At 56.8% G+C, this 21,003-nt stretch overlaps 2 protein-coding genes across 10 annotated transcripts; one reads left to right on the top strand and one right to left on the bottom strand.

Moving 5' to 3' along the window:
* Window positions 1-316: 316 nt before the first annotated feature.
* Window positions 317-13,514, bottom strand: HGS (hepatocyte growth factor-regulated tyrosine kinase substrate). 5 transcript variants are annotated; one of them, XM_073311831.2, is made up of 21 exons: window positions 13,396-13,514; window positions 11,677-11,761; window positions 11,195-11,270; window positions 10,459-10,551; window positions 7,894-8,017; window positions 6,957-7,009; window positions 6,355-6,423; window positions 5,998-6,122; window positions 5,503-5,581; window positions 5,282-5,380; window positions 4,781-4,876; window positions 4,336-4,374; window positions 4,105-4,248; window positions 3,705-3,915; window positions 3,298-3,470; window positions 2,922-3,062; window positions 2,665-2,842; window positions 2,453-2,586; window positions 2,060-2,176; window positions 1,629-1,724; window positions 317-1,305 (listed from the first exon to the last, which is right to left on the bottom strand). In XM_073311831.2, the coding sequence occupies exons 1-21, from the start codon at window positions 13,430-13,432 to the stop codon at window positions 1,198-1,200; spliced, it is 2,277 nt and encodes a 758-aa protein (XP_073167932.1). In that variant the 5' UTR covers window positions 13,433-13,514; the 3' UTR covers window positions 317-1,197. The 5 variants fall into 5 exon arrangements, with proteins under 5 accessions (XP_073167932.1, XP_073167931.1, XP_073167935.1 ...); XM_073311830.2 differs by having other exon boundaries at window positions 3,705-3,918; XM_073311834.2 differs by lacking the exon at window positions 5,282-5,380 and having other exon boundaries at window positions 3,705-3,918.
* Window positions 13,515-13,616: 102 nt separating this feature from the next.
* ARL16 (ARF like GTPase 16) lies at window positions 13,617-19,204 on the top strand. Of its 5 annotated transcripts, none has more exons than XM_073311837.1 (5): window positions 13,617-13,737; window positions 14,977-15,035; window positions 16,067-16,180; window positions 17,333-17,448; window positions 18,439-19,204. In XM_073311837.1, the coding sequence occupies exons 1-5, from the start codon at window positions 13,677-13,679 to the stop codon at window positions 18,608-18,610; spliced, it is 522 nt and encodes a 173-aa protein (XP_073167938.1). In that variant the 5' UTR covers window positions 13,617-13,676; the 3' UTR covers window positions 18,611-19,204. The 5 variants fall into 5 exon arrangements, with proteins under 5 accessions (XP_073167938.1, XP_073167939.1, XP_073167942.1 ...); XM_073311841.1 differs by lacking the exon at window positions 14,977-15,035 and adding an exon at window positions 15,517-15,688 and having other exon boundaries at window positions 13,701-13,721; XM_073311840.2 differs by lacking the exon at window positions 13,617-13,737 and adding an exon at window positions 15,517-15,688 and having other exon boundaries at window positions 14,743-15,035.
* The last annotated feature ends 1,799 nt before the right edge of the window (window positions 19,205-21,003 follow it).

Raw genomic sequence — 21,003 nt, forward strand, 5'->3', positions numbered from 1 at the left:
TGGCATTGAGGCCAGCAGCCTAGGGGTGGTGAGCACTGCATCCAAGCTCCTGCAGAGGGTCCTAGGCAGGGATCCTCCTTCCCTTCCGGGTGACCCTGACCGCTCTTAAGAGCGTGTGGGGGAGGAGGAGTGGCCCTGCTGTCCTATCTAAAGCCAGTGAATCTGGCTCTGCAGAGCCTTTGCTTGGCACTGAGGGCATCAACACTGGAGCATGTTACAGCCCTGCTTCACTACCTGCCAAGCACCTTCCACCAAACCCCTCTGCAGTGGCCCTGCTCTCACGGGAACAGCAGCACCAGACCCAGAGCAACAGCTCTTTAAATACATTTTATTGTCACGGGTTCCATTCTGCCTACTCCACCACTACGTAGGAGAGATGAGTGTTCAAAAAGCAGGGAGGGCCCAGGCTCCCAAGGAGGGGGTGGAGGATATAGGCATAGGTCATGCGGAATGGCCTGAGCTCCCAGGAGCATGGAATGCAAGCACAGGGCCAGGCTCCCATGAAGGGGCAGGGGATCAGGGTGGGGGCAGGTTGTGGTGAGGGGCCCAGGCTCCTACTAGGGCAGAGGAGGAGCCCCCATGGTGCACTGTGCAGAGGGGAATAGTGGCAGAGGCCATGCTTTGTGCACGGGGCAGCTCTGCATCAGATCTCATTGCCCCATTTGCCCTAAGGTCAAGGCAAGTTCTTGGGGCACATTTAAGTCTCTTGCCTGCTGCAGAGCAGGGAAGGGAGTCCCTGGACTGTGCAATTATTGCTTGCTCTTCTCAGGGCTGGGTCCCAGTCACCGGGTGCCCAGTGGGCCCCAGTCACCATCCTGCCCAAACAGCCCTGGAGGGGAAGCCTAGCAGCCAGTCTGCAGCCTCTGACTTGCGGAAATCTCTTCGTGAAGGGCCAAGCGCCCATTCATTCTCCACCTGCTGGGGTGGGGGTGGGGTTCACAACTTCCAGCAATCATGGCACGTTTCAGCTAGGTGGGGACAGGGCAGGGAAAAAGCCACAGGGAGCCAGAGCGGCAGGGAGGTCCCTGCCAGGCCAGAGGGTGCATGCCAGCTGGTAGGGCCCCAGAGTCCCACCCTCCCCTTGAGCAGGGCCGTTCCCCAGGGAGGGGGGCGGGGAAGAGACAGAAATGGCTAGTTAAAGTACATAGTGGTTCCTGCAGACAATAGTGTTACACTGGGAAGCCCCCCTCGCCAAGATCAGTCGAACGAGATGAGCTGGGCCTCGCCACTGCCCTGGGCCTGCTGTACCTGCGATGGGGCCTGCTGAGGCTGCTGCTGCTGGGGGGGGCCTGCTGGGGGTGGCATCTGGAACAGACAAACTGTTTGTTAGGAGGCAGTCCTCCCTTGGTACCCCCTCCCCCACAGCTTACCCAGAGGGCTGCTGGTGGAAGCACAGGGCCCCAGCTGGTCACTCCCACCCATGCTCAGCCCCCAGGTGAATACACCTGGATCTGGAGGTCTCAGCACCCTGCATGGGGGAGGCAGGGCGACAGCCAAGGCTCCTGGCGATAAGGGTGTGGGGCGGAGGGGGGGGCGGTATCAGCGCAGTTTGTGACCGACTGTCTGGGGAGGGAGCTGAAGTGAGGGTGACAAGGAGATGCCGGGTTCGTGCAGGGCTGACATCTCACCTGCTGATACACGGGCTGCTGTCCCGAGAGGTAAGTCTGCTGGGGTGGCAGGCTGCTCAGAGCCGGCTCCTGCCCAGGAAGGGTCGACATGAGGCCCTAGAGTGGGGGCAGGGGAGAGCAATCAGACCAGCCGCTAGACCTCTGCCCCTTACCACGGGGGCAAAGACCCCTGAGCTCCCAGCCAGGCCCAGTGGGCCCATGCTGCCAAGGATCTGGGGCTCAGAACAGCAGCAGTGAAAAGCCAGGGTAGGTCTACATGGGTCAAGGGGATACAGAAAATCCAGCCCCATAGCCCTTCCCCCACAAGTGCCAGCAGAGGCCCCATTTACCCTCACCCCCTGGCTGGTGAGCAGCTGACACAGCAACCAACACCCAGCCCCAAGCCAGGCTGCAAGAGGGCACCAAGCAGTTCACCCTTGGTGGGTGCTCACCTGCATGTTGTAGGGCTGGTACCCCATGGAGACAGACTGGCTCCCCATGTAGCCCATGGTGCCAGACTGTGGGGCCTGCGAGATGGCAGGGATGCTCTGCGACTGGGACGCAGCGTTCTACGGTGAAGAGCACAGGGTGAGCGTGGAGCAGCCCCACAGCTCTCCCCCAACACCCTCAGGGTCCAGGGAGCAGCTGGCTCCCCCCATCCCACAGGGGACACCAGGGGCGACCCAGGCAATCTGGGACTGATCCCCATCCCCACTGTGCGGCAGGGGATCCCAAGAGCCCGGGAGCGGACAGCCTGTGCCACGCACTGCAGAGTCCCGCGTTCCAGATTTACCGTGAGTCTGGCACACTACGGGCAAGGGGGACCCAGCACTCTGCTCACTTGCCTGGTAGCCCTGCGTCGGAGTCGGCTGATACGAGGAGTAGGCTGGGTTGGTGGTGGGAACCACCTGCCCTTGCGGCGCTGCCTGCCCGCTTCCTGCGCCTGCCTGGTACACGTAGGCGTTCACCATGTTGGGATCTGGAGCAGAGAGGGCACAGTGAGGTGACTGGTGCTGCATTCCAACCTTGCCTACCTCTGCTTGGCCCAGGCTCTCACCTGCCCCTGCAACAGGCATTGGTGCGTAGGGGCCAGTGTTGCCTGGAGCTGGCTGGTTCATGTACACGCTGTGCATGGGAGAGCCCTCCACAGAGCCTGCGGGGCTGAAGGTGCCTGGGAAGCTGGTGGGACCAGATGGCTGATAGATCACCCCTCCTGCTGCTGGCATGGCCTGGAGCTGCAGAAAGGAGAGAGCGTGAAGGGGAGTGTTCTGAGGAGAGTGCCCATGGGAGGGCTCCCTGGCATGGCTGCTGTACCTGGGCATAGGGCAGAGAGAAAGCTGGCATCTGGGCTCTCATCTGGATGGTCTGCTTTTGCTGCTCCAGGCGCATCTGCCTCTCCTTTTCCTGCTCCTGCAGCCGCTGGATGGCCAATTGTCGCTGCATCTCCAGGTACTCCTGCAGGGATCGGCACCACCCACATCAGGAGCCTGGCCGTGCAGCTCATACACCAAGGCCAGCCCCAGGGACTCCACCCTCTCCACAGAACAGGGCTGCCTCCAGCCAGCAAACAACAGAGCAGCCCAGGGCAGGAGCTGGGAACAGCTGCCATGGCCACCAGAAAGCCCTGGGAATGGCGCTGGCATGACGCCCGTCCTCCACGAGGCACCTGGAAAAGGCGTCCCTGCCTCACCTGCTTTTTCTGTCTCATGATCTCCAACTTCTGCGCCAGCTGGATTTGGCGCTGCCGCTCAGCCTCCTCGGCCGCCCGGCGCAGCTTCTCGCGGTGCTCGTCCCGCAAAGCATTCAGGGCCCCGCGGGCATCCCGGGTCTGTGCCAGCTTGTCCTGCAGGCCCTCATAGTACACTGGGGAAGAGAAATGCAGCATCAGGCTCCTGCAGGGCAAGGCAGCATCCAGGCCTGCGCATCAGCTGCCTCCAGCTAGAGCAGGTGGCCCCCAACAAGACCCTCGATGGGGTATACTTTTCCACAGAGACCACCCCCCAGGCAGTCTACCACACAGTCCCAGAGAGCTGCCCACAAGCCACTGGCAGGGAGCAGTCGTGTCCTTCCCCGGGGAATGGAGCAGAAGCCACCTACACCTGCGCTCATCCAGCTGGTTGAGCAGCTCCAGCAGCTGGGGATGCATGCTGTTGATGGACTGGAAGAGGGAGAGCACAGCTGAGTCATTGGTGATGCTGCGGCCCCGCATGTGGTTGCTCTTCATACGGTTGACGAAGGTGGTGACAGCATTCTGCAGAGCCTTCAGGAACTGCTCGTGGTTCTCCTCGGACTCCCCATTCTGGTACTGCTGCTGGAGACACAGGGCAGCACAGTTAGCCCCTGAGCCCCACCCTCTCGGGAGTGGGGATCCAGAACCCACTCCTAGACCGGAGCCGGACCTGAGCTTCATGACTGGGGTGAGGCTGGTGCCAGGCAGTTCCCAGGGAGCACTGATTCAAACCAACCCCGCCAGACCTCAGAGAGATGGGTATCTTACCTCCACGACACCGAGCGGGATGGGATGAGCTTCCCCAGGCTGGGTGGCTGGCTCTGAGAGGGATAGTGGAGCAGATGGGGTGGGGCTCTTACGAACCTCCTCCTGCTTCTTCTCCCAGTAGTTACGGTTCAGGTATCGAGCCAGCTGCCGGGAAAAGCAGAGGGAGAAGATCAGCGCCAAAGCCTGACTAGGAACCAGCCTACACTGCACCAGAGGGGCCTGTGTCCTTACCTCGGGGTCGATGTCCTCAGCCAGCGGAGCAGAGGAGTTCTGGGGAGAGAGAGAGAGAGGAGGGGGGACATCAGATCTTAGAGACACATGGGGATTCTGCAGCCCACTACACAACTCACTGCTATGACAGATACCTTGCCCAGACCTGTGCATATCCTGCCACCCAGTGCCAGGCAACAGCAGGAGTGCAGGACTGGGAGGGACAGCGGGCACATCTGTCTTCCTTCCTTCAGCCCGGTGGTGGTTCACCTCCTGTTCATGCAGCAGAGGAACAGCGCGCCCAGTGTTCAGAGCAGGGTCTCCTGAGTGCCCCCAGCACAGCAGTGTTTTCAGGAAGGGGCTGCACAGCGCCATACTCTCATGGCTATAGTTCCCTCCAAGCAAGGATTGACCCCTGGTGACCTGGCAGGGTGGTACTGACCCAACAGGGCAGCTGTGCACTTACCACAGGGGAGGAGTAGAGGGTGCTGACAGGGGGTGCGGTTGAGGTGACAGGTGTGGGCTCAGCCTTCGGGTACACAGAGTAGGTCGTTTTCTGTCTCTGCAGAGGGAGGTACAAGATCAGCCCTGAGAACTGTCCAGCTCAACAGCATGAGACAAGCCTGGCTTGGAGGGCGAGGCACCTCGCACGGGGCCAGGCCCAGCCACTGCACATTCACTAGCCATTGGGAGGCAGGAGCTGCTACTGTCTGCATGGGGCCTGCCCCGCAGGCAGGATCAGCACCAGCCCTCACTATCCTTGTGAAAGAGACCCTCACCCCAGATCCATGGGAGGGGTTAGACCTGCAGCACAGCACCCCCCTCGACCCACTCTGCACCAGGGAAGGGCTCCGTCCAGCCCAGGGCTGGGGACCTGCTGGTGCAAAGCCGAGAGCAGTAGCCCGCCAGAGGCTTGGAGAGGATCCAGGCAGTGCTCCCTCCCGCAGCCCTAGAACTGGGTACAAACCATCCTCTCCTTCTCCTCAGCCTCTGATTGTGAGAGGGCGATGGCCAGCTGGAGCTCCTCCTCCTCCTGCAGGGCTGTCTCGTCACGCTTTGGGGGCAGCTGCAGATGGAGAGGGGGGCTGCTCAGTGGGACAGTGAGCAGGAGGGGAAGGGAACTGCTGGGGCTAACCCTGCCTGCAGCCCAGCTTGGACCCCTGGCAGTCAGGATAGCCAGCCGCTTACCTGGGACTGCTGAGAAAGGGGGCTGGTCAGGTACTCAGGTGGCAGCTCAGTGGTGGCAGCCGTTTTGCCGTCAGCTTTCCTACAATCAGATAGAGGTGACAGTGGAGACCAGGGCCTACAGGCAACATTCCTGAGTCCTGCCTGGCCCCATTCCACACCAGCCCCCATCCCAGGGCACGGCACAGCCTCACCCCCAGCGAGGGACCCCGCCCCTGCCCCCATCCCCAGTGAGGAGCACGGCTCCCAGCTAGCAGTCAGTAGATGGCCGCAATGGAGGCAGCAGAGCGTCAGCTGTACACGCCCATCTCCTGAATCCCTCCCATCTCCAAAGGGGGCAGCTCTCCTGCCAGGCTGCCCAGCCCCTGGGGAATCCGACTCAAGAGAGGCTCCAGTACACGGAGCCTTCCTTGCTCCAGAAGGCCAACCCCATGCCAACCACCAGCCCCCGCTGCTCCAACCCACATGCAGTGTGCAGAACCCCCTAGAGATACTGACTTGTTGAGGTGCTCGTAGCAGGGCTCACACACCCGCACCTCCTTCTCAATGCCAAACTTAGGGATGGTGGAGTACTTGGAAGAGCACTTTCCACAGAAGATCTGCCCACAAGCCCGGCAGTGATGCTGCAAACAAAGAGGGGGATGAGGTCAGCCTTGGCAGCTGGCACTACGGGGCACCCTCCCAATACCCAGGGCTGTGCCCCTCCATGCCCATTGCACAGGGTGCTTGCTGACCCCCTTCCCCTAAAGCTCAGCTTCCCAGCCAAGCCCACCCTGCAGGGCCAAGGAGGAGACCAAGTCTCCAGTGGTGTCATGCAGGGAAGGGAACTAAAGAGGAATAAGCAGCAGCACCCACCTTGCGGGTCACGACCCCAAACTGCACTCGACATCGGTGACACTCTTCAGCATCCACCCAGTCAGGGGCCTGTCACAGAGCACAGAAACCTGCATAAGGAAAGGACCAGGGCCTAGCACTCACAACCCTGACACTGGCTCCAGAGAGCCTCTCAGCCTGCCACCCTAGAGCTCCCACTGGCTAGCCCAAGCCAGGCCATTCCCTGGATGGGGAGACCCCCACAACAGGAGGTGCTCTCCCCAGCAAGTCTCCTCCAGTGACCACTGGCTGCAGAAGAGAGTCACGGTCGGATGCCCCTGTGCTGAGCCAGTGATGCCCTCGCGTGCTGGGCAGGCTGCGCTGCTGGAGGAGCCCTTGGCAAGCCACAGGACGAGGAGGCTGCCCTCATGTGGGATCTCCAGGGGAGAGGGGATTCTGCACTTCCTTTCCTGAACCGTGTCTCCTGCCGAATCCAGGCAGTTGTACAACACACGTAAGGCGCTTTGGGATTCTGGGATTTGGTGTTATTTCACCACCAGTTGAAGGGTCGGACAGACGTGATAGCAGCGGCCCCCTCCATAATGCCAGAGCTCCTCCCCACCGCTCTGCACTGGGGAGCTCACCCTTTCTGCAGCAAACATGGCATCACTCTCCTTGAATTCTGGGAACACATGACCTGCAGGAAGAATGGAACAAGATCTCATTGTAAAGTGTGGTCCCATCACACTGGAGGCAGTGGTGCCTAGTGCTCAGAGCTGGGGACAGAGGCAGGGCTCCTGGGTTCTAGTTTCTGCTTTGCCATTTGTGCAAGAGTTCCAACCAATCATTTAACCTGAGCCACAGTCACCTGCCTCACAGGGGGAGCTGGGAGAGCGAGTGTCCATACATGGGTGATGGGATCCTAGGGCATCACTCTGCTCCCAGGTCTGACTCAAGTCTACTCTGAATGCAGAGCACAACCCCAGCCCCATGCGCTCAGACTAGGCAACTGGGGCCCTTTGGTAAAACGTATGTTGGAACCTGAGATCAGGGTGAGAAATGAGGCATTTCCTGCCACTTCTGCGGATTCGCACTCACCCCAGGCAGAATCAGGGGCGTTCATGCCCCACATCACAGGCACTACCTCCAATGCACCTCGCACTGCTAGGAAACCCAGACACACAGCCAAGGTCTCAGCTTCTCACCCCAGGATCAGTGCCCAGCAACGGAGCCATTCCCAGGAGGATGTGCTCATCTACAGCAAGTTTCCTAGGAGAACATTCCAGCTCTGGCTTCCAGGAACTTGCTGCCAAACCACATCATTCCTAGGGGGCTGCAGGGCCAGAGTGAGGCAGCCACCTGGTGGAGGCTGCTCTGCAACAGGAACTGGATTCAAGTCACCCCGACGGGTCCATCAGGTAGCAGGAAGGTCACTGTGTGTAACCCCGTCTGTACCAGCCCTTTTCCCACACCTGGCTGGCACTGCGGCCTGCTCCCTGCCCTCCCATGGCTCATCCTCTGTGCTTGGCTGTCAGCGCAATGGGAGACTCACCTGCCCCTTTTTCCCCACTGAGTCCTTACCTTCCACCTTCATGATCTGGTAGGTGTCCTGCACCACCTTGTACTTGGGCTCGTTGCGGAAGGCGTGAGCCCAGGCCTGGATCAGGTACAGGATCTTATTGCGAACGTTCACTTCCACTTGTCTCTGCACAGAGGGGAAAGAATCTGAGCCCAGCATGGGCTATTGTGGGGGATCTTTGTGATACTCACCCTCCACTGTGTCCTGGTGAGACACGCATACCATGGAGTGAGGGGCCAACACGAAACAGGCCAGCAAGGCACTGCTCACAGAGAGCAGGATACTGGGGAGGACTCGCCCCACTCACATAAGGCACCGAACAATGGAAGAGCACTGTATTAGAGGCAAATGCCGTGGCCCACTTCGCCTCCTCCCCTAACAGGATGGCTGAACACCACCCAAGAAAAGAACATGAGACCAAAGTCCTTTGGACCTAGGTGTTCCCCAGGGCAGCAGGGCTCAGCATGGAGAATGGGATCTTTCTCCAAAGCACCTTGATTGCACCCCACTTGCCCCCAAAGGCCTTTCCTAGTTGCTCCCCATCTATGAAGGCCAGGCTAATTTCTCAGGGTATCCAAGCATCCTCGATTCACTCGCACCAGCAGGAACTGTCACCATGCAGTCACAGCAATTCACGAGAACGACTAATCACTTCTCATTAGCCACAAAGGCTGAGAAATGCAACCCTTGGCTCTGGGTCCCAGCATCCTCCAGCTCACAGACACTAACTCCAGTTCACAACCCTACCCTGCCAGGAACACTCCAAACATACCCCAGCAACAGGAGGAATTCCTGACCTTCAGCAAGCAGGAGGGGCCTGGCCATCAGCTGATCATGTCATCACCAAATCACATGACTGACTGTTCCGGAAATTCCCTCAGCAAGCTGAGAAGCAGATTCCAAGCACTCTCAAGCTTCACATTCAATTGTGGGAGAGTTCAGCATAGGTTTGTAGGGACATCTGCAGCTCCAAACTCAGACAGACCTGAGAGGAGCCTGCACCACAAAGAGAGGGACAACAGAACCCCCACAGCCAAGGGATTCAGAAGAGTGAAAGTCCCTAAAGTAATGAGCAAGAACGCACCTTGGGCATATAGGGAGCTCTGAGCACTGCTCACATAAGAACCTGAGCAGAATCAGAGATGTTGATCTGATCCTATATTTGGGAAGCTCAATACCTACCCCAAAGCTCCTCTGAGCAGTCCATGAGCCTGTGTTCAGTATGGTGTCAGTCACAAGAGAGGCAGTGACTGTGACATAACAGATGCTTTGCATTAGCAATTCACGGAGCCCGGGGTACACACTAAGTGCTTAGCCAGACAGAAAGCACCCTTGAGGAGAGGCTGCCCCAGGGCTCAAATGGACCGACTCAGAGCCCCGCATCTGCACAGGTCTGGGGAACCCCAAGCGCATAAGCACACACCCTCCCCTGCAGCATAGAAGGTACACTCAAGCCGCACTGAACTCGGGGATACCAGGACTGTCAGAAAACCAGCCCCCGCCACTTAACTTAGCGTCTGCCATTGTAAATCAAGAGAAGCCAGGCTCAAGGCAGCAGTTACTATGTCAGGCCACATCTATAGTTGAACTAGGCCAGCCTCTTCCTAGGAAGAGGATAGTAGGAGAAGAGACCCTGCTTCAGTGTTTGAGATGACAGAATTAGCAAAGCTCATACAGGTGCTGCTAGACATGGCCAGTCACCTGCCTTGGATAGCAGCCTGTGGTAGATGCTACAGAGGAAGGAGTAAAAATCCCTTTACTGAACTCAACTGCGTACTCCTGTGTGCCTTGGAGATGGAGCAGGAGGAGAACATCTTCCTGCCTCCACCCAGCTGGAGAGGCACCTGTGCCCTGGAAAGTGAGCATCATCCCACCGGTGTCACTGAACGTGGTGTTCTCGTTCATACCTGATTGAAGCTTAGTTCTGAATTTTGCTCAGCTATTGGCTTGATGGCAACATCCTGCAGCAGCTCGTCCCATAGATTAGTTATGCACTCAGAGTAAAGGGGTTTCTATCCATTTTAAACTTTCCATCTCATCTTGGGTTATGGGAAGAGAGCCCACATCCCCCTCCAGCACCTCTCCCTACCAGCCCCCCCACCTTGCGTGTCCACCCCCACAGATGGGTATTTTCATTTGCCTTCGCTGGCTCTGGCTAAACCAAGCCCAATAGCAAGGTGAGGACTTGCCATCAAATGGCCCCAAAGAGCAGTGTAGTATGTGCTGCAGCGTGAGCCATCATTCCTTCCACAGTCTGACAGCAGCTTTGCTCTCATGATACTCCCTCCCCAGCAGCTGGTTCCTGGAGCTGCCCATGATGCTTCATGAGAAATTCCACACAGATCCTGTGGTGCAACTGAGCAGTTCAGCTCGTTCCTTCTGACGTGGATTTCTACACAGGGGCTCCCCACTCTGCTTCTCCCATGTCCTCCTGCTGCCCCATTTCCAAATCCCCAAGGATCTGTGTGTTAATAGCGACCTAGAAAGATGCTGCATTTAAGTTTCAATGCCTCCACCTTTCTCTCTCAACCCCATCCAGAGGGAAACAAGGAGCAAGGTGCTTCTACCTTGAACAGCTCTTTCAGCTCCTCCATAGTCTGTTTATTGGCCACCTCATCATGGACTGTCTGGCCACAATTCTTGACCACAGACTCCATGACCTGCAAGGAAAAAGAAGTAGATTAGAATAATACCCTACAGAGTCAAGCATGAGAGCAGAGTCACAGCATGGACTGCGCCTGGCTGCAGGGCCCTGTCACCTGCACACAAGCCAGGGGGCACCACCTAACCCAGGGCACTTCGTGCCAACTTCAGTCAGAGAAACATCTGATACTTCCAAAAGCCCTGCAGCATCTTGAACTGGGGGTCTTGACTTTTTGGTAAGAGTAGGGTCACACTTTAATGTAGAGATATAACAGGAAACATCCCCTAAACTTACTGGTGGCCTTTGCCTCCCTGCAATTTAGGATCCCATAACGTTCCAATTGCAGTTAAAGCAACCACCTGCTTGGTAGAACAACAGCAAGACAGGATTTCATGTCTTTTTTTAAAGGTTTAATTCAGTATGGCAGCTGGAAATAAAGAAACATGGTCAGCAGATCACAGGACATGGGTTGAGGCCCTCTAAGCTACAACATCAGAGGAGGGTGAGCGCTGCACAGCTGTCAGCTGCACTCCTGGGGGGACAGTTTGCATAGACTTCATTCCTCAGAGAAAAGTCTGTGAAAGAGCGAGTGTCCACCTGGGCTACATGTTACTAGAGGCCTGGAGAGACTTCACTTTGCTGGGTTGGCTTCAGGTTACCTCTAGTGCGTAGAGAGCCACATGGGGGTTCTTGTCATTGACTTTCTTCTTGATAGCACCAACTGCATATTTAGCTCTGGAAAAAGAGAGAGAGCATGTACATTTTTCAGGCAGATGAGAACCTGCAGGAAGAGTCCAGCTGTCTCTTAACAGTCCACTAACCCCATCCTTGCAGTGGGAAAGAACACAATTTATTGCATGGGCAACTCCAGAGGCCCAGCAGAAAAAGAGGAAGAACAGTGATGATCAAGGCCCACTTTCTCTCAGGATCCGAGGCAGATCATGAGCTGCAGCTTCCCTGGTCAGAAACATTATCTCAAGATGCTGAATTGCATTGTCACTTGTACCACAAAGTAACAGCCTGGGTGGACCAGTGGGCTGACCCAGGGCACCTAGTCCTATGTTCTTAGCCTTCATTCAGTGAGCAGGGCAGAAAAGGATGTCAATGCTTAGAACATATCAGGAAGCGATATGGCACTTACTGAGTGTCTCCCTGACGAATCATATCACAAATCTGTAGAATGGATTCCCAGTCTGTCTCCAGCAGAAGCTGACTGGTAGCTTTATCTGCAGGAATTGAAATACCCATTAGCTAGTTTGGAACTGGCCTGCCCCTGTTCCACCCTCTCAGTTATATTCACATAGGAGATCTCCCTCAGATGAGAAGTGACTCCCCATCAGTCATTCAGACCCTGAGATGCTCTGTAACTGCACAGATTCTTCACAATCCTTGGTATTTTTGTGCTGCTAATCAGAACTGCTTGGCTCCCTCCAAGTCCCTTGAGGTTTCAAGGTACCACAGGTTTCAAAACCCATAAAGCAAAACAAAGGTTGTTCTTACACATCCACTCAGTGTGGATGCACTGTGGGTGAGTACAGGGTTTTTATGGTGCTCCCTCACCAAAATTAACCTGCTCCTCTGAAAATGTAAGGACTCAATCCCCAAACTTGTTACATTTCAGTCTGCAGTAAGTTTTTAGGAACAAGTTATGACCCCCACAGCTAGGGCTATGAAGCTGCAGAAAGAGGTTCCTAGGTACTGCTAGCATAACTCAGGATTTCTATTTTCTGTACCTATCCAGGTTTCTATGCGGCAGTCTTACCACCCTGTCACTGCAGCTGTCCAAGCTGATGTCCATAACCCACACTCTCAATCTTTCAGTCATAATTGTTATTTTCAGGTTTGTCAAAAGAATGATTTAGACACCACACCAAGACTCTGTTCATCCCATGACAGCTACACCCGTTTTTCTAGTTAACAATATTTTATGCTTCCTGAGTGCGTCACGCTCCCTGACACAGTTTTGAACCTCTCGGCCCACCCTGCCACCAGGCTGTTAGTCACATAGCGGAACCTGATCTTGAGCAAGGTGGGTTTTGCAAGGTAAGGGAGAACAAAGGGGCCAGAAACCAGAGGTCCCATTCTGCCGTGAGCATCGGGAGCCCTGTATTGGAATACCCATACACCTGCTCACAGGTAGCGTGGGAGTCAGGCGTCAGGCTCGGCGGTGGGGCAGAATGGCGAGATACACGAGCGCTGCCCACCCTGATGCATGGGCTGGAGACGTCGGTTATGAAGAGCAGTGAAATGATGGATGTTGATCTTTAAATCACGGTCACGGGGCTTCGAGGGAAACAGTGATTCCCTGTGCAGAGGGCTGTCCCCAGAGCTGGAGGACGGCGCGGGGAGAGGAGGAAGAAGCCGGCACAGAGTTCACCCCACCTTGGCCGGGCTCAGGCTAGAGAGCTGGGTTCGCGCTGTGCCCTCGGGCCCGGTACCGGCCCCTCTCACAGGGAGAGGCCAGGCCCAGGCCCCCGAGACGGGGGAGGGGTCCCTCGGGCCCGGCCGCTGTAATTCACCCCCAGCTCAGTCCCGCCGGCTCCAGCCCGGCGGCCCTTCGGGGCCCGCCCCCAGGGCGGCTGCCGGAGCCGCTGGACTCGGGTCTGCGGCCCCCCGCCCGCCGGAGGCTCTGGGTGACCAAGGCCGACGCCCTCGCCGGCTGCCCCGGGGAAGCTCATCGCGGCGCCAGCCGGACTCGCTGGCCCCGGGCTCCGAACGCGGCCGGGCCCAGCCCCGAGCGCCGCGCGGGCTCCCGGGCCCCGGGCCTGCGGGGGCATCGGCGCCGGGGGGGTTGGAATCCCCCGGGGTCGAGGGTCAGAGGTCAAGTGCCCCGACTCGCGCGCGCGCGCGCCCCCGGTACCTAGGAGCCGCTCGAAGGTGCCGCCGCCTCTGCCCATGGTGCCCCCGGAACCCGCCGCCCCGGCTCCGCTCCGCCTCAGATCGCCACAGGCCGCACTTCCGCTTCCGCCTTCCGCTGGGGCGGGGCTTCCTCCGAACGGGTCGTGGTTGGATCCCAGAGGGTCAGAGAGACAGGACAGCCAGCCAGTGAGCGCTCAGCTCCGCGGCTGCATCCGCCAATGGAAGCGGGGCAGCGCATCTCCATGGCAATGGGCGGGCGCTGCGGGCCCGGGCCCCGCCGCCATGTACCTGCTGCTCGGGGCCTCGGGCGTGGGCAAGACGCTGCTGGTGAAGCGGCTGCAGAATATCCTGGCCCCGCCCGGGGAGACCCTGCCTCGGCCGCAGGGGCGGGGCCGGGGGGGGCAGAGGGAGCTTGTTCCCGGGGGGTGCCGGGAGCGGAGCCGGGGGGGGTATCGGGGGGGGGCAGAGGGAGCTTGTTCCCGGGGGGTGCCGGGAGCGGAGCCGGGGGGGGTATCGGGGGGGGTATCGGGGGGGGGCAGAGGGAGCTTGTTCCCGGGGGTTAGCCGGGGGGGAGGGGCGGAGCCGGGGGGGGCAGAGGGAGCTTGTTCCCGGGGGGTGCCCGGAGCCGGGGGGGGGCAGAGGGAGCTTGTTCCCGGGGGGGGGAGGGGCGGAGCCGGGGGGGGCAGAGGGAGCTTGTTCCCGGGGGGTAGCCGGGGGGGAGGGGCGGAGCCGGGGGGGGGCAGAGGGAGCTTGTTCCCGGGGGGTGCCCAGAGCGGGGGAGGGGCGGAGCCGGGGGGGGGCAGAGGGAGCTTGTTCCCGGGGGGGGGAGGGGCGGAGCCGGGGGAGGCAGAGGGAGCTTGTTCCCGGGGGGGTAGCCGGGGGGGAGGGGCGGAGCCGGGGGGGGGGGCAGAGGGAGCTTGTTCCCGGGGGGTGCCGGGAGCGGAGCCGGGGGGTAGCCGGGGGGGGCAGAGGGAGCTTGTTCCCGGGAGGTAGCCGGGGGGGAGGGGCGGAGCCGGGGGGGGCAGAGGGAGCTTGTTCCCGGGGGGTAGCCGGGGGGGAGGGGCGGAGCCGGGGGGGGGCAGAGGGAGCTTGTTCCCGGGGGGTGCCGGGAGCGGAGCCGGGGGGTAGCTGGGGGGGGCAGAGGGAGCTTGTTCCCGGGGGGTGCCCAGAGCGGGGGAGGGGCGGAGCGGGGGGGGCAGAGGGAGCTTGTTCCCGGGGGGTGCCCAGAGCAGGGGAGGGGCGGAGCCGGGGGGGGCAGAGGGAGCTTGTTCCCGGGGGGGGGAGGGGCGGAGCCGGGGGGGGGGGCAGAGGGAGCTTGTTCCCAGGGGTGCGCGAAGCGGGGTTGGGGGGCGGCGATGCCCGGCTCTAGTCTCTGGCTGTCGCTGTGGGGTCCCCTGGGTAGGCGCTGGAGCAATGCGGGATGTGGGGGGCTGAGAGCCATTGAACCAGACTGCAAACCCTGTATACATGGAAACCACCTCAAGCCGGGGGGGCACAGCACTCCAAGCTCCAGTCCCTATGCGCCTGGGGGTGTCTGGTGATATTATTCCTTCCCCCCATGCTCCTTAACAGCTTCCTGCACAGCTGTGCTCCAAGGATGGGTCCAGAGAGCTTGGGGAGCCTCCCCCCACACTGCCCACGGTATGGCCGGGGCAACGCTCTGGCTCACTGGGCCTGTCCGCATTTCACAGGGTCAACGTGTTCAGTGCCGTTTGCTGGCCCGATGCGGCCACGGCTGAGTGCTCAGGCGAGACCAGGACTTCTGTCCAGCATCACTCAGCTAGTTGTAGATCAACCTTATGAGGGGCCAGGCTGCTGCTCTTTGGGTGGGTGGGTCAGTGTGGCCAGGATTCTGTTGCATTTGTGTTAGTAAGGTTAAAAAAACGAGGAGGACTTGTGGCACCTTAGACACTAACATTTATTTGGGCATAAGCTTTCGTGGGCAGTAGGAAGATTATATTTATATATATATATATCTTCCTACTGTATTTTCCACTGCATGCATCCAATTAAGTGGATTTTAGCCCACGAAAGCTTATGCCCAGATAAATTTGTTAGTCTCTAAGGTGCCACAAGTCCTCCCCCCACCCCTTTTTTTTTTTTTTTTTTTTTGCTGATACAGACTAACACGATTACCACTCTGAAACCTGTTAGTAAGGTGTTAACAGAACCAGGGAGACTCAGCCTGGCTAGCAGCTACACAGAACAAAAGGTTGTCCCTGAGGAAGCCGCACGTGTCAGAAGACATCAGCAGAAACCTTCTGATACCAGTTCAGCCAATGTTGCTCCACTTGGTCAGTCCCAGGGAATCCCATTCCTATGTGACACCAGCTTAAACCCTGAATGGTGGGTGGGTCCCCTACAGGTGACTGCTGACTGAACTTCTGGGAAGTTTTTTCCCATAGCTTCCGCTGTTCTTTGATTGACTGCAGCCTTAGTAGTCCAATGCAATCCCCTTGCTTTTGAGGGTTCTCCCTTATGAATAGAACAGAGTCATTTACAGCACAACTACCCCCACGCAGTGGTGCTCTTTCGTAGTGTAGACAGCCCCCAAAGGGTCACTTCTAACTAGCAGCTCAGTGGTGTACTAACAGGAGATGGACTCGGTTGTGAGGAACACAAATGTCCCTACAGAGACTGACTCTGGCTGTTGTTGTCTTCTAACCTTGCAGGTGGGCACAAATCTGACTGACCTTCTGATCCAGAAGAAGATCACAATTCGGGAGCTGGGGGGCTGCATGGGCCCTATCTGGTCTAGTTACTATGGAGACTGCAGCTCTGTCCTGGTGAGCGCACATCCCTTGGGTCTGGATTCTGAATGTGACCTTTTCCTGGCCCATCACCAACATCTAACCCAACGTTCCATTGGCTCAGGCTACATTGGAACTGCCTTGCACTGCATGTGGAGGGCTGAGTGATCCACCATGTACGAGTAATGGTAACAGCTCCCTTTGGGGGAGGGAGATACATCCCATTGTACAGCTGGGTAGAGAGAGAGAGGAAGTGACTTTCCCCAAAGACCACACAGCAAGTCACTGGCAGAATGAAATAGAACCCAGGAGTCCTGGCCATGTTCAGACCATGCTGCCTCTTGTGTAAAGGTCTCTGCATTGTCACTCTCACTTAAGGGGAAATCATGGGTGTTTAGACATAATTAGGCCTGACAGAAGTTGACTTTTTAAAATAATTTCAGCAGATAATATCACTGTTTATTTTTAAGCATTTTTTCACATTTTTATTGGTTTAAATGCAGGGGGGTGGGGTCAGACAATTCTGAGTCTCACATTCTCAAACAACATTTTTCTTACTTTGTCTATCTGTAAATTTGACTTATCAATGGAAATAATTTTTCACCCGTTTGTGTGTACAGTGAAATCGACATTTGACACTTATTGAAAAATCTAATCCTCAACAGTAGCAGTGTCCTACTCTCCCTGCCAAAAGCCCTCACATGAATGGAAATGGCCATGGAGTGAGGGAACGCCTCACCTCAGGGCCAGACTTCACTGGCCTTCCATTTTTCATGCCTCAGCTCCTCCCTGCAACTTATCACTCAGGGCTCATGAGATCCCTCTGGGCCACCTTGTGGGCTTGATTCTAAACTCACTCACCCATTTTACAGCAGGGTGACTCCATCATCTCGAGCTGTGCTACTCGTGAGCAACTGGCACCCTGTGTGTTTATAGGCATGGCTGGGGGACACATCACCATCAAGTGGCCTGTGGAGTGAGGCTCCAAATCCAGGGAAGGGCCTCCAGGCCCCAGAACTCTACACCAGGGTCTCTCACTTATGGGGGTTCATTTCATTTCCCTCGTGTTTTAATCTCCTCCCACTCCCTGTTCTGGAGCAGGTCTGTGGCGTAACCCACATCTCCCAAGTGACTGTCTTACATTTTAATTAATTTCCAACCTGGATCTTTCACTCTGCTTCTTCCCAGTTCATGATTGATGCGGCTAACCCCACGCAGATCTCTTCATCCTGTGTCCAGCTCCTGTCACTCCTCTCCGCAGAGCAGCTTGCCTCGGCATCCGTCCTGATATTGTTCAATAAGATGTAAGGCAAGGATTCCTCCAGGCTGAAAGTGATCAGTATCCATGGGGTAGGGCAAAGGGAGGAAATCTGGGACTCCTGGTGCAGTTGTTTCTTGCCTATATCATCATCTGCAGCCAAATAAGTTCCTGAGAGGCAGGTAGGCTGGGGGGGAATACGCTGCCCGTTTCAGACTATCCATTTCATCTGGTTCCACTGAGGGCCTCTGGCCATCCCACTGTGACCAGCTGCAGCACTAGAGGTGCTGCTTCAGTTTCCCCAACCTCTTTGTAATTAAGTCTAAACAAACTTGCATTGAAGAATATCCCTTTAATTAACAGAACAAATCCCAAACAAGGAAAGAGCTTCCACTCAGGTCCTGGGTCCCACTCCTAGCTCCAGAGTCTCTTACATGGTTTCTGTATCTTCCTTGTTCACAACTTCCATCCCCGCATCTCTCCTCCCCAGATCTGGAGTATCGGTCTCACTGGTCCTTCTGCCCTTAACATGAAATACTACCTCAAGGCCTTCCCAGTCCTCCCCAGAGCTGGGCAGTACTCTCACCAGTCCCTTGGCTAACATAGCATAAAGATCTCACCCAGTTCTACTCCCTGTAGCTGGGATTCGGCTCTCATCCGTTTCCCCATGATTGTATTAGGAATGCTCCCCTTGTTTCTCGCCTGGGGTCTCCTCTGTCCAGGAGCCTCCCCCCTGATCACCTTGCTGTGTTCCCTTCCTTACTGAATTCTGGTTATTTTATTACAGACAGGTGCAACCCTAATTGAAGACTAATCAACCACATGAGCAATCAGTTAACCCCAAGGCTGGCTGACCAGTCTTAGTTGTGGGTAAATTGGCCCTAATACTCTCTAAAAGGCCAGTCACCCTGTGCAGCCCCTTGCTGGGATGGCTCAACAGGAATGGCAAATTCCAGTTGCTCTAAGTTGGGTCACTGATGGTTTAACACAATCTCTCTCTCTCTCCCTTTCTTCCCATCCCCAAATGTGGCTCCAGTGACCTGCCCTGCTACATGTCCCTGGTGGAGATGAAATCGCTGTTCCGGATTCAAGACATCATTTCCTGTGCTAACCGGCCCATCACTGTGGTGGAGACCAGCGCCCGTGATGGCACGGGGCTGCCCGACGTGCTGCAATGGCTTCGCTCCACCCTCAAGGATCCCAGTTGAATTTGCTGTGTCCAGCTTTGGTGTATTCTGCCAGCTGACGGGGCTGACTCTGATTCCAGGCAGCTCATACCTACTCTGTCACCAAGACTAGGATCCAGGAGCAGTAGAGATAGCTGAGCAGCAGTCTCATCAGCCCTCCATCGGGGAATGAGAGCAGGGGGGCAGCAGCAAGCCAGAGTGTGCCCCTATCAGGTTGGTGGTAGGAATGGAGCTGCCCCAGACTTTTGGAACCTTGAATTGCAAAGTAAACTATGAACTCAGGACTTTCTCCCATTCGTTCCAGACTGTCAGTCAGCCTGCTTGCCCCCTGGGGTGGGAGGAGCATATTGCCGAGGTGGGGGCTGGGATGTGCAGAGACCACAGCCTTGTGTTTACTAGGGTACCTTTGTCCCATGACTCCCCTGTCCTTGGAAGCCTTGCTGATAGAGCACCCCTGCCCCATCCTTTTCCGCTTTGACTGCTGGCCCTGGGCTGCTGCTCCTAGGCTAGGAGGTAATGGGCCTGCCCACTGGAGCCCATCTGCAGGCAGGAGCTCTGGGGAGGGGTTTGTTAGTGACTAAACATTGCTATCTGTTTATTAAAGAGCAGAATGTAGTTCCTTCTCCCTCTGGTTTAATGCTGTGTCTTCCGAGGGCAGGCCACTTTAAGGCAGGCCACAAATACAAAACTGTTGTTATAATGCCCCAGAAGGTGTGTGAGGGGCTTCCCAGATGCACAGGTCCCTGCCCCAAAACTTCAGATAGGTTAGGTAGAACCAGGTGAGTTTATTTACATACGCAAAAACATTCAATCTGCACAGGACTCCAAACCCATATCCGATAGACCAAACTTGTACTGTTTGCATTGCATTGGCACCTAAGGGCTGGGTGCTGTACCGACAGCTCAGAAGAACAGGTCCCTCAGCAGAAGAGTTTACAGTCTAATATAAAGCCACCTTCATGCCCACCACCTGCATTTCCAGTACAGCCGGCTGCAGTCCCGAGATGCCAGACACACAAGAGCTCTGTTTCTGTGTAAGAAGGGGAAGCATCATCCACCAAGTGAGGAGGAAGAGCCTGGTCTTAAGTGGGAGCATACAGTACACCCTTGCTATAATGAACCCCTGGGAATCCAAGCCATTTGGTCGTTATAGCTAGGGGTTTGTTATAGGGGAAGAGCCCTGCTGGAAGGGGCTGACACCTCAAGCCCTGCAGCATTGCTGAGAGCTCCTCTGGTCCCGGAACCACACCTGGGGCTCTGAGGCTGGAGGAGCAATCTGCCCTGCTGTGACCCCAGGGCAAGTGGAGCTCTCTGCCCCCTGGGCGGGGCTGGAGGTGGGATCCAGGGACCAGGTTTGCTATTGCGAAGGGTGTTATAGTGAGGGTGTACTATACTTGGTGATCTTGTCCAGGGAGGTGGGGCTTGGACACTCTGCAGCCCAAGGGACAGTTTGTGCAAAGAGAGGAGGTCTCACTCCAGGCTCATGACAGTTTCTGGTAATGGGGAATTCACAGTTGGGTGTCATTCACTGACCGTCTCTGAACTCTGTCCCCCCATGGCTCTGTTAGCTACGGTATCCTCAGAGAGTGCCGCTGGCCAAGTGAGAGCTGTGAGTGTTAGATTAGGTGCGAAGCAGCATCACCAGCTAAATGTCTGAAGGGTGTGAACATCTGGGAGGGAGCAGAATTGTGCCCAGGGGACCCATGCAGAATAAACACCGGGGAAGGAGATGATATTAAGAAAAGGGAAAGTTGGGAGAAAGGTTCTTGCCAGGGAAATTATTCAGGCTGTGGAATAGCCCCCTCCCCAAGCAAAGGGCTGGTTGAAGCACTAGAGAATGTGCAATAAGAAGCAGTCGTGTATTGGGCCTTGGGGATGGACTAGATGGGGTCCAAGATTGCAGCTCTATTGCAGGAAGGGACCAGTTCTAAATGGAGCCTCCCACAAGCACTGACAGGCTCCATAGAAAATGCAGCTGCCAGTGTTAGTGTGATAGGCTAGTAACTGGGGTCTCAGTGGAGAGCCTGGACCCAGGAGCTGCATTAAAGCCTTAGCAAGTCCACCTTGTTTCTCTTTTCTCCTAGAGGATCAGGAGGTGGCGTAGGCTGAATTACCAGTCAAACAGCTTCAGAGACCCATGAGCTGTGCCCCCCTCTACCACAATCCTTATCCAGTTAGTCTCTGGGGGGCATGCTCCCTCCAGCACACAGACCCTGTACACCAGATGCAAGCTTAAGCACCAGGGAGGGGCAGGGCTGAAGGTATAGCATATGCACTCTGGGCAGTCTCTGCTGTTGTGGTCTGTGTTGGAGGGGGAAGTAGAACCAGAGCAGCCTGTGACCAATCCTGAAGCACTTGCATGAGAGGAAAGTGATCAGGAACAGCCAGCATGGATTCACCAAGGGAAGGTCATG

Source organism: Lepidochelys kempii, chromosome 14, assembly GCF_965140285.1.
Source record: "Lepidochelys kempii isolate rLepKem1 chromosome 14, rLepKem1.hap1, whole genome shotgun sequence".
In the NCBI taxonomy this organism is placed as follows: domain Eukaryota; kingdom Metazoa; phylum Chordata; order Testudines; family Cheloniidae; genus Lepidochelys; species Lepidochelys kempii.

Excerpts from the sequence above, each read along its gene's own strand:
- ARL16 (XM_073311837.1), top strand. The coding sequence starts at position 13,677 with ATGTACCTGCTGCTCGGGGCCTCGGGCGTGGGCAAGACGCTGCTGGTG. Across the intron at positions 15,036-16,066 it reads CTCCCCCCACACTGCCCACG|GTGGGCACAAATCTGACTGA; the intron begins GTATGGCCGGGG and ends CTAACCTTGCAG. Across the intron at positions 17,449-18,438 it reads CTGATATTGTTCAATAAGAT|TGACCTGCCCTGCTACATGT; the intron begins GTAAGGCAAGGA and ends ATGTGGCTCCAG.
- HGS (XM_073311829.2), bottom strand. The coding sequence starts at position 13,432 with ATGGGCAGAGGCGGCGGCACCTTCGAGCGGCTCCTAG. Across the intron at positions 7,010-7,893 it reads CCAGATCATGAAGGTGGAAG|GTCATGTGTTCCCAGAATTC; the intron begins GTAAGGACTCAG and ends TTCTTCCTGCAG. Across the intron at positions 1,725-2,059 it reads ACCAGCCCTACAACATGCAG|GGCCTCATGTCGACCCTTCC; the intron begins GTGAGCACCCAC and ends CCCCCACTCTAG.